General features: G+C 36.6%; 1 protein-coding gene across 50 annotated transcripts in view; it reads right to left on the minus strand.

Moving 5' to 3' along the window:
• Positions 1 to 12,309, minus strand: part of C2CD5 (C2 calcium dependent domain containing 5) — a 164,108-nt gene that overhangs the window by 12,366 nt on the left and 139,433 nt on the right. For 30 of the 50 annotated variants that reach the window (XM_056799392.1, XM_056799356.1, XM_056799354.1 and 27 more), the window contains 3 exons: positions 11,476 to 11,577; positions 10,262 to 10,452; positions 2,022 to 2,168 (listed from right to left, as the gene is read on the minus strand). In XM_056799392.1, coding sequence (XP_056655370.1) covers positions 2,022 to 2,168; positions 10,262 to 10,452; positions 11,476 to 11,577 — 440 coding nt within the window. Of the gene's footprint in view, positions 1 to 2,021; positions 2,169 to 10,261; positions 10,453 to 11,475; positions 11,578 to 12,309 lie in introns of those variants that run through there. The other 20 variants (XM_056799400.1, XM_056799361.1, XM_056799360.1 and 17 more) reach the window with 3 other exon arrangements.

A 12,309-nucleotide genomic window follows, 5' to 3' on the forward strand; every position in this document is an offset into this window, starting at 1 on the left:
GCAGATGTTGGTTCTATGAGCTTTCCCTGGGTTAAACTGAATATGCCTCACTGGAACTGGAATGGAAGGGTCGGACCACGAGGCCACACTCTCCCCCCGGCTCGCTTTCCGGAAGTTGCCTTCAGAATCGCTGGCCGTGAGGCTGTTTCATTGGCCTGCGGGGGGATGGGCTGCAGCTTCCCCAAGCTCCGAGGGCAAGGACTTTCACTGAGACTTGGATAGCAGGATCCAGCCCGTGAGGCTGTCTTGCCCGCCCTGAGGGTTGCTGTTGTTTTGACCAGCTCTCTGCAGCGGAAGCCCCAGGCAGTAACTTTCACCCGGACTCGGGCAGAAGGCCCTGAGGGTTGTTGTTCCGAGGACCCTGCTCTCTGAGCCGGGCTGGGCTGCGGCTTCCGGGAGCCTTGGACTCTGCGCTCCTACCCCTGAGGTCCGAGTGATCTCAGGTTCTGGCTTTTGAGGGGAGCCGTACCTTTTGAACCGGGTCCAGGTCCAGGAGGAGGGTTCCCAGGGTCTGTGCTGTTGATCGTTTTGAATTTCGGCGCCTTAGGAGCTTATAGTTTGAGATCGGTTGGGAAGGGTTTTCCGGAGATCTGAACTTTAGCTTTCTCTAAGCCGCCATCTTAACCGGAAGTCAAACCCCTCCTTTTAAAATACATTTTAAGTTAGCATATTCTAATGCCTCACTGTGGTTTTGTGGTAACTCTAGATTCTCAAAGGCTCTATCAGCATATGAGATCTTGCAGGTCCTTCCAAAATAAAAAGATATTGACCTGGTAATGTCCAAGAATCAGTAGAGCTAAAATTGGAAATGTTTGTCATCAGAGCAATAGTTACCAGATGACAGATATATTTTCTCCATAGGAAATAATGAAACTGTCTACTAAAGCGATAAGAGGTTGTGATCTGACATGATAGAGGTTATCTGCATAAATTAAATCACAAATAATTTTTGCTATGTTTTCTGATGATACAGAATAACTGCTCTTCCTCAGAAGAACAACACAAACTTAAGGGGATTAGTGACTAAATTGGGAGAGAGAATCATTATGTTGCCTTTCTAAACATTCAACTTTAGAGAATGGTCCAATTTCTATTTTAAAATTATAGATTATTAGAAATAGTCTTCATCTTTAATTCTATTGAAACTTGAAAGAAATATTAAAATTTCCTAGCACCATGATGAATTTTTAAAATATTTTCACAAGCAATATATAACACAATAGACAACAAAAATGTAGGGCTTGAAGGTAAAGAAAAACTAAGTAGTAAGCAATTTTTTTGTACATGTACATGTATAGTAAATTCCTGTGCAATTTAGTAACTTTAGTATTTCCTCTGAGAAGTTAAATGACTTGCTTGACATTATAGTTAGCCTGGTGCCAGAACTTAATTCTCTTTATTTCTAAGCCAAGAATTTAGACGTATTTTCTTTGATGTTTCTTTTTTCCCTAATGTTCTAATTATATATTTTAATGGGATTTTTAAAAATGTTGATTTTTTAATACATCATTTTTTATTATAACTCAAAAGCAAAGAAAAGGCATTTGTGAGTTTAAAAATTAAATAAACATAACAATAAAGCTGTAAGGAAAAATTTCAATATTACTGAAGGGAAAAGAAAGAATACAAATGGCCATAAGTCTTTTTCCGCTTACCAAGTAAAGCCCAACTTTCCCCCTGGAAGCTGCATCCCTTTACCACAAAGGCAGTCAGGGATTGAACAGTAGGACAGTACCTCTTCCCAATTGAAGTCAGATTTTGAGTTCTGGAAGAGGTAATACTAGCTCTCCTGTGCCTCAAGACATAGAAAAAAATGACTCTAGCAGTTCAATTTCCAAAGTAGTAAAAGAGAAAGCTCTAGAACCAAAGAAGTTACAAAAAGTGCCTCAGTGAAGTTTGGCCACAATTATTTACACATTCATTAAACCAGTAGAATTGTGCACAAAGCTATAGAATTGTTTTATTATTATCATCATATTGTTTCCTACCAAAAGGTAGGTAAAATTTTATCATTACCTCACCTGATTTTTGTTTGGATTTTCCATAAATACACACTGCTTCATTATGTAGGAGACAACTGCATTCCCTCCTAATGCTGCCACATGAGCTCTCACCATTGCAAACACTTCAGCAATAAAAGCATGGAGAAAACCACTGACTCCTCCTTCCTATGTAAAAAAAAAAGTGCATATTATATATATATGCTAGGCAATATGCTAAATGCATTACAAAACTTAACTATCATAATGTTATGATAACTAAATTTTCGTTCATATTTTGAAATTCAAGCATCGCAGTGGTCAGTGACTTTCGGACAAATTAGTGAATCTCTTTGGGCTTATCTTCTAATTTCTGAAATTGGATTAGGTGATCTCTGAGCTCTTCAGCTTTCAGATCTTACTATCAGGGAATTGGTGCCAATGATCACCCTAATGAAAGGCCTGAGGTCCCTTTTTTTTCAAGATTTATTTGGTCTCTGGGAAAGTGCTTTTAAATTAAAACAGGGAACACAAGAGGCATATGGCAAGCAACCTGACTAGGTGATGGAGCATGTTAGTCAAGACTGGAACCCAATATGAGGTGAATCTCTCCATTTCTAATAGAAATGCAAAAATGCACAAGGAAAAAATACAAATCAAGAGCCCCAGGCTTCAAAGAGCTTACATTTTACCAGAAAGATATGGCATGTACAGAAAGAAGGAGAATTCAAGGAAAATTGAAAATATATAGAGTATGAGCAATTGAAGGCATCAAGAAAGGCTTCACTGAGGAGGTGGTACCTCAATGTTTTTTTAAAGAAAGGCAAAGATGCTGAGAAACAGAGATGATGATAGAGGAATCCCAGGAACAGGGCAATGTATCTGACAATGTGGAGGCAGGACCAAAGGGCAGGTTCCAGAGGGGACATTTGTGAGGGCTACACCACAGCATCTCTTCCACACTTCCTTTCTTTCCCCTAATATTGCCCAAGCCCCTGCTCTAGCCTTCTCAATGGCTCTTCCTGAGGGTCTCTGTCCTCTCTAATCCATCCTTCACACAGCTGACAAAACAATCCTCCCAGAGAACTCCATCTCAAGAATCTCTGATAGATAGGTTCAACTGGAACCTCCTCAGGCTGACATATTAAGCCCTTCACCATCTGGGTCTGACTTACCTCCAGCCCCTTCTTTCATGCTACTCCCCCTCATGGGCTCTCGGGTTGGAGCAAACTGACCTATTGCCTCCCTAACCTCAGCACTCAATCTCACCTTCTCATCCCTGTACTCCTCCCTCCTGCTCCTTAGAGACACAGGATCATACCTCTGGAGTGGGCAGAGTCCTCAGAAATTCTCTCGTTCAATCTCCTCCTTTTACAGATAAAGAAAACAAAGCCTGACTAGGTTCCAGAGCTGAGATTTAAACTCAGGTCTTGTGATTCAAAGTTCAGCACTCTTTCCACTGCACTGGTCTATCTCTGAGACCATAAGCAGTTTGTTTCATAATGTCCAACAGTCCTTTACATACAATAGATTCTTTACAAATATTTGTTAAACTTATTACGGAATTTTAACACCACTCAGTAAAACCACAAACAACTGAATCAATCACAATTTTATGTCCTTTTTCCTTTGTTTCCTTCAGGTACCAGCTCCAGAGTCCCACCCTCCCCCACCCCCAACAGAAGCCTTCACTAATTCCCCAACTTGTCAGTGTTCTTCCCCTCAAATCCCTTCTGTTTACTTATCTCTTTCAATCTATCTCCGAACAATCATTCCACATGGCATAAATTTATTTTCTTTCTTGTCCTTGCCTCTCTAGTGTTTTGAACACACTTAAATGTTTATTTAATTAAATTTTGTGTTCTCAAAGAGCCAACTTACATGAAAAAAAAAAAGCTAGAAATATAGTTGAGAAACAAATTGTGGAAAGCCTTAAATGCTAGAATTAGTATTTGGTTCCTAGGTTACTAGAGTTAGCATGGAAGTTACTAGGAGTCAGAGTGGATACAGTGCTGATCTTAAAGCCCCAAATTCAAAACTTCCCTCAACATACCAGCTGTGTCACCCTGGGAAAGTCATTTAGCCTGTCTGCCTCAGTTACTTTAGCTACAAAATGAGGATAATAATAGCACCTGCCTACCAGGGTTATTGTGAGGAAGGGCACAGTCCAGTGGTTGGTACATGGGAGACACAACCACTTCTTTCCTTCCTTCCCAATAAAAAGTAAAGTCCTTATTTCTGAATTCCTAGTACCAAATACAGTACCTTACAAGTAGGTGTTTATAAATGTTTGTTGAATTGAATTTAGTTGATGGCATTTCTATCCAGTTCTTTAATGTAAGCATACTATAGCTTATTACTGTCCACCATATATCGCTTCATTATCCTTTGTTTGACCCACAATTTTGTCCTCAGAGATTATAGCAAATACTTTATAATATGTATAATCATTAAGTGAATGTTGTTATTTCTCAAGGTTATCCAGTCAAATATCTCCTATTCAGTTATAGGTAGAGCTCACTGCCCAAAAATCTTGGTGCCATTTTCTACTTTAAAGCTTAAAACTACACAAAGACTTTCAGAACATCCCATATATACCAAATAATGGTATGGGATGTCTATCCAAAGGAATATCATTGTCTGTACAGCAGGCAGCCTACATTCACTGGTCTTTCTTTTTTTTAAAACATTATTTTATTTGGTCATTTCCAAACATTATTCATTGGAAACAAAGATCATTTTCTTTTCCTCTCCCCCCTCCCACCACCTCTCCCACAGCTGACGCGCGATTCCACTGGGTATCACATGTGTCCTTGATTTGAACCCATTTCATGTTGTTGGTATTTGCATTAGAGTGTTCATTTAGAGTCTCTCCTCAGTCATATCCCCTCCACCCCTGTAGTCAAGCAGTTGCTTTTCATCGGTGTTTTTACTCCCAAAGCTTATCCTCTGCTTGTGGATAGTGTTTTTTAGATCCCTGCAGATTGTTCAGGGACATTGCATTGACACTAATGGAGAAGTCCATTACGTTCAATTGTACCACAGTGTATCAGTCTCTGTGTACAATGTTCTCCTGGTTCTGCTCCTCTCGCTCTGCATCACTTCCTGGAGGTTGTTCCAGTCTCCATGGAATTCCTCCACTTTATTATTCCTTTGAGCACAATAGTATTCTATCACCAACATATACCACAATTTGTTCGGCCATTCTCCAATTGATGGGCATCCCCTCATTTTCCAATTTTTGGCCACCACAAAGAGTGGAGCCATGAATATTCTTGTACATATCTTTTTCCTTATCTCTTTGGGGTACAAGCCCAGCAGTGCTATGGCTGGATCAAAGGGCAGACAGTCTTTTAGTGCCCTTTGGGCATAGTTCCAAATTGCCCTCCAGAATGGTTGGATCAATTCACAACTCCACCAGCAATGAATTAGTGTCCCCACTTTGCCACATCCCCTCCAGCATTCATTACTTTCCATAGCTGTCATGTTAGCCAATCTGCTAGGTGTGAGGTGATACCTCAGAGTTGTTTTGATTTGCATCTCTCTGATTATAAGAGATGTTCCACTGGTCTTTCTGATGTGTAGAAAAATTGAGTAATTATGATTTAGGAAGATGTGTCATATTCCAAAGCTTGATATGATCAGTATAATGTGTCTCATCAGAAATACCTGGATAATTTCACCAAAAAATCAAATATGTTGGTATATACCTCCAACCTGGACTTCTCTTGGTATAAATGTGGTCTATTCAGTTGTTCTTATCCTTTTTTCTTTCCTACCATTACTACACTTCCTCATATGACAGGAATTGTGATGCTAAAGGCCAAACATGACTCCAAAGTTACAGAAAAGGAAGAATTTGTTGAAGAAATCTTCATAGCTCCTGTCCATTTTTTATCCTTTTTTTGCCTTCCAATACCATCTTTGTGTACATTAGGGATATAATAGCTTTAAAGGATCTATGACTTGTTTTTCCTTCCATTGTTCCTAATGATTTGATGGGATGCTAGTGATAACCTTCATCATTCTTCTCCATAATACTTGAGAAATTAGTTTTTATTCTGAACCAGCATCACTCACCTGTGGCTGATATTCTCTCAGATTCACAAACAACTCAAGTATTTGAGGGTTTAAGCAGTACTGAACCTCTTTCGGTTCCCTCAGTATTCTGATATGCAATAGCTGAATTTCCATAGGAAATAGAACTAGACTACTGACATCTGTTCTTTTATAGAACACTGGGATAGTTTAAATAGAGTTCAGTTGCTTCAATATTTTCACTTAATTCTTTTCTTCTAATTTGATACTGATCTTGATCAGACATCTAAGTGATTTACTGGTTAATGGTCTGTGTTCCAAATTACTTACTGGTCACTTCTTACTGAGGCATAAACAATTTCATGTTGCTATTTGGTGCTCACTACATTCAGGAAGTAGCATTCTATACTATACAACAGGCGTCCCCAAACTTTTTACACAGGGGGCCAGTTCACTGTCCCTCAGATTGTTGGAGGGCCGGACTATAAAAAAAAAACTATGAACAAATCTGTATCCCACTGTCTGGGATAGTGGAGGCTGCAACGCTGGCTGTGATGGGCCTGTCACACCTTGCACAGGCCCATCACCAACATCACTATATGGGGCAGCAGTATACAGTGTGGAATCGCCGCTCATCATGCTGAAGTCTTCCATTGTGCAGCCACATAATCCTTTGCACGATGCCTCATTCTCTTTCAGTTACTCTCAGAACAAGGCACCACACAAAGGATTATGTCACCAGAAGTAGTAATGTATGTGAACAACACTGCACTTTGCGACACTTGCCACAAACGGTGCTCCTCTCACTGACCACCAATGAAAGAGGTGCCCCTTCCAGAAGTGCGGTAAGGCCAGATAAATGGCCTCAGGGGGCCACATGTGGCCCTCAGGCCATAGTTTGGGGACCCCTGCTGTACAATATAAAGCATCTGGTACATTTTAACTAAAACCTAAGTCATATTTTCATATCTATACTTCTTCCATGTCACCTTTAAAGCAGAAAGGTAGAAAGAGTACTGGTTAATTAAGCTTTTGTAGCATCTCTACCTCTGCATCTCTTGTGATGGAGTTGAAATTATCTTCATTTAGACTTTTTTTCAAATGTTGATTATAGCCAAGACAATACAGCATGACCTGGTATTCCATGGAAAACTAAGTCCACATTTTTTTCTTGGAACACAATAAACTAACTCATCCTTTTTTATTTACTTAAGGAAAGCCTATGTGCCATTCTGCCATTTGCCTAAAATTTCTTTTTTGTATCCTAATTTCATTCATCATGAGAATGTCAAACTGTCCAAAAATGTAAGGTTCTGCATCTTGTGTCCATAACCTCTCTATCAGGAAGTAATTAACATTCTTTATCAGAGGTCTTTTTGAGATATGGGGTCATTGCACTGATTAGAGTACTGAAATTTTTCAAAGTTGTTCTTCTTTACAACCATCTTCTTTTTTATAAGTTGGTCTCCTAGGTCTACTTAATCCATTCACTATTAATTCAAGCTATTCAGGATTCTTTAAAATCATCTGCCATTTCTTACAGCATGACAATATCCAATACATTCAAATATTATAATTTGTTCAACCCACTGCCCAATAGTCCAAGAGGACCTGTATGCATATACTTAGATTCTAATTCTTTTTCCCATTCTTTCTGATCTTTCACCTACCCTTCAGAATCAAGAAAGTTATTTTGCTTTTGATTATTCACCTCCACAGTTATTATCCTCCATTTTTCCTATCCCCACTTGTTTCCTTGTTGAGTTTGATGAAAGTATATATGAAATTATTTTTGTGTGCATATATATATATATATATGTTCATGTTTCTCTCCTTTGTTTAAAATACAATAAAAACTCGTCTAATGTCCACTACCCCTATCACATCCCCTTTGGGTATACTTTTCATGAACCATGATTATGAGAAATCAGATAGCTTCTTCCAAATGTTCAAATAATTTTTACTTACTAGAGTATCTTGATTCAGCTTAATAATGGAACAAACACTGGTTTGATCAATATTCTTGATAAAATCAGACTACTTAAAAGGAGCAAAATGATGTAAGAAGAATTTTTTTTGGCATAAATATTCCTCATTTTAAGTCACTTTGATTAGAGATGGTTGGGACAGTTGGATGTCACAATAGATAAATTACTAGACTTGGGAGTCAGGAAGAGCTGAGTTCAAATCTGAAATTTGATATTTACTAACTATTTGACTACTGTGACTTAACTTGCAGAGATAATAATAGCAACTGTTTCACAGGGTTATTACGAAGATAAAATGAGATATTTTTAAAGTGCTTTGCAAATCTTAAAGTGCTACACAAAAACAAAAAAAATACTGAATTTATACAATGCCAAGTTAAAACTAGCTAAAAAATGTACATTAAATCAGCTTAAATTTTTTAAAATTACATATTTGATTAATTTTTTTCATGGAATTGACTGATTGTTTGACCAAATTTGCTTGTCAACTCTGTGCCATTGTTTTGTACAATCTAAACTTTAAACATTTTCAGATTATATATTGTATTAGAAAGAATCAGTAGAGTATCACAACCCAATTCTACTAGAAATTAAAAAGATTTTTGAATGATGTTTTAAAACTCTCAGAAATGGTGTCATGGAATCAGGAGATTCCCAGGTATCAAAGAAATACCTCAAAAACTAGCCAATCAATTAAATTCCTTCCTTACCTTTTGTTTTCAGCATTTCAACATTTCAAAGATTAATAAATTTCTACTTTTAAAAAGACATTGAAAGAATGATATTTTCACTATATAGAAAATTACTTTAAAACTCACCTTCTGCAAAATAAGAAAAAATGTATATGCATATCTGTGTATATATACATATATATACACTCTACAGTAGGGGCAAGAGGTATGACAATATACCAAGCTTAGTTTGGCCCTCGCCCTCTTAAGCATTTCTTAAGAGGATACAAAGTTTTGAAAGTAAAGGGAGCAAAATTCTAGAAAATGTCCTTAATGATATTAGATAGTTTTTTCCCTGAAACAACGGCTATATTTAAGATCTAGATAATGCTAAAGTTAAATTTCACTATTATCTGGAATATCTTACTTTTCCTTCTCAGCCAAAATGGTGAAAAAATATCTATACACTCACTACCTCTACTTTGTCTCCTGCCCTACACTTCTCAACCTTTATAATCTGGCTTCCAATTTCATTTCTCTATTTATATCAATTTTTTGTCCCTTGACAAATATTGTTTCTATTGTCATACTACCCTCTCCAATTCTTTCTCACCACTCACATAAGTCACCAACTTAGTTCAAGTCCTCATTCTGAACAATGGCAATAGTTTCCTAACTGTTCTCCTTGCCTCAATATTTCTCATGCCAATCCAACCTCTACACAGTTGCCAAAGTGATCTTACTTGAACATAGGTTTGAACATGTTACTGCCCAAAACAATGTTCCCTATTGCCTCTAGGATAAAACAAACTCCTCTGTTTGGCTTTCAATAATCCTTCATAACCTGCATTCAACCAACTTTCCCAGTCTTGTTATATGTGACTCCCCTTTAGGACTGAGCCAGTAATCCTTACATAATGTTGCACTGGATGCCTCCCCTGCCTGAATGCACTGCCTCCTCGCTGTCTCTTAGAATCCCTTATCTCCTTAAAGATTCACTTCAAATGCCATCTCTACATGAAATCTCCACAAATACTCCAGTTACTGCCCTCCCTCCCCAAATATTTATTTTGTATACACTCTGTATATATTGGGATTATTTATGTGTTTGTATAAAACTTAGCATTTGAAAAGTGCCTACTAGTTAGAAGGAGAAAAGAATTTTACAGAGAAAATCCCATTATTTACGCATTAAAATGATTAAATTTACATTAAACAAAATGGAATCTACCAATTACATAAAGTAAGGCATGCTATAATGGTATAACACCAAAACATTTCAACAGACTAGGATGAACTTATGTAAATATACTGAATGATTAAATCTAGCAATGTCTAACAACAAATATGTTTAAAATATAACACACTTAAATAAATTAGAATTCTACAAAGTAGTTAGTACAAAGAGGATTGATTTATAGAGCAGGTAAGCACTACAGCCCATCCAACAGAATTTATTTTTGGAAGTACTAGGAGACATCACATTAATATACGACTTCACTTATAATATACAGATTTACACGAACAAAATAGCAGTTTGCTTGGTACAAATTAGCAAAATAACAATAATATGCACGAAGCTCACCTCACGTAGAGAAGTGGTTTCCCGTATAAAAAACATATTAATTATACCAAGATATTTTGTTATTTTTGCCCCAGGAATGAAGGAAAGGGGTGTCATCTTAACAACACCAACTGTGGAATTTGCACATGCAGGAGCAGAACGTTGTCGGAAATGCCCTTCAGTCAATGGGCTTGCTTTCTCAACTGGCATGGCTAAAATTTGGGAAACAAAAGAAAGTATTTAGAACAAATGATAGCTCTTATATCAATCTTCTGTATGGTTTCCAAGTAGTTGTATAACAACATTCAGCTGTCTGTGAAGCTAAGCCATGTCATGAAAGACATTATCATGCACTACATGCAACTGAAAATGAAAGAGAGAGAAAATGTAAGAGGAAGAGTTGCAATGAAATTCTTTGGGAAGGCAAATGACATTCCTGCAAAAGAAAATATTGATGCAATGTAGCTACACACACAATGATCAGTTACAAAGTGAAGAAAAAAGAAAAAGTGGCAGAGCTTTAACAATTATCTGCTGGAAGAACAAATTATCATAAGAAGAGTGTGAAAGTTGTTACATTTTACCAGTACAGTTTTTCCATTTTATCAGAAGTCTTCATCAGTGTCAACTTGTAGATGCTATTAATTGTATATTTTGTCCTTTTTTAAGATCAGACCTGTGACTAATGAACTCATGATTTAACATCATAAATGACCTTGCTTGTCCTTTAAGTTATTTTAATTGATTTCTCATAAAAGCACATCTAACTACACCAGTAGGTACTTTGGATATTGCAGAATATACATGTAATAAACCTGATTTCCAGTAGGGGAAGAGTTTAGCTGATTGTTTTTCTGGAAGTCTTCTCATATTATAGTGGCTGACATTTACTAAAGAGCACATGAAAGTCATTGAGAGTAAATGTTTCTTCAAAAATTAAGCAATTTATTTTCTTTTCCCTATTATGTATACCTATTTATGTATTTCTGTTAGCACTTTCATGAAATTAGAACTTTTTAAAAAGCAATGAATTTTACATTTTAAATTATTAAGCTCTAAAAACCCTACTGTAAAATTTGTTTAAATGGCCATTAGTGTCTGCAGCTTTCACACTCTGATATATACAGTTGATTGGCAATGTTATTACTGGGTAGTAAAGTCCAGCCTTCACCACTAGGAAATCAGAGATATGCTTCTCAGAATATCATCATAATGTGGTAGAAACATCCGCCTACTTGTCTTAATTGATCCACGTCTTATGGTCTGAGCTTTCAGTTTAATGAGCTCTATCCAGCTGTTGCATCTGTCTGCAAAGGAACTGTAATCAATTGATGTCGCTGAAAACACAGACAGAAAACAAAAGAAAAAAAAACAAAGAAAAAATATGGATGACGTCTCTTGCTCGTCACAATAGTCCTTCTGATGAAGCAATTAATTGTATCTAAGAAAAAAGAATGATCCTTTTCCAAGTCAGTTAATTAAGATAATATTTTTAAGTTGAGCTTTCAGACACTAGTTTTTGCAAAATCAATATTGCAACTAATTAGTTGAGCTTTTATGATGTCACAACTGTGCATGATATTTTAGAGAAATCAGAGCTAGAAAAACATAAACTTAAAACTACATAAAGTTTTTCTTCAACTAACTTCTTCCAGTACTTCCTATTTTATAGTATTTTAGTTAGGATACTTTAGTTCTAAATTACTTTCAGGATTTTTCAGGAAGGGCTGTTGAAAAATTATCATTCCAATAATTACTTTCTCTAATCTGAGTCTAAAATCAAATTTAACTTCACCAGAATCAAAAGTAGTGGAAAGAATTAAGGGAAAATGAAAAATATTTTCCAAAGAACTTATTGTTAATATTGTTAAAGTCAAAAGCTTCTAGCTAAAACTTGACTTCTGCTTCTGGTTTTGCTGTCTAACATTCTTTGACAATATCCAGGGAAGATAATTTGTACCTCTCCACTTAAAAATGAAAAGGAATACCTCTTACTATTTCAAGACAAAAACAAATATTAAGCAACCAAAAGCTAATATCTTATTGACTTTTTGGAAAGATGTATTGTA

This window comes from Monodelphis domestica, chromosome 5 (genome assembly GCF_027887165.1).
Source record: "Monodelphis domestica isolate mMonDom1 chromosome 5, mMonDom1.pri, whole genome shotgun sequence".
Taxonomy (NCBI): domain Eukaryota; kingdom Metazoa; phylum Chordata; class Mammalia; order Didelphimorphia; family Didelphidae; genus Monodelphis; species Monodelphis domestica.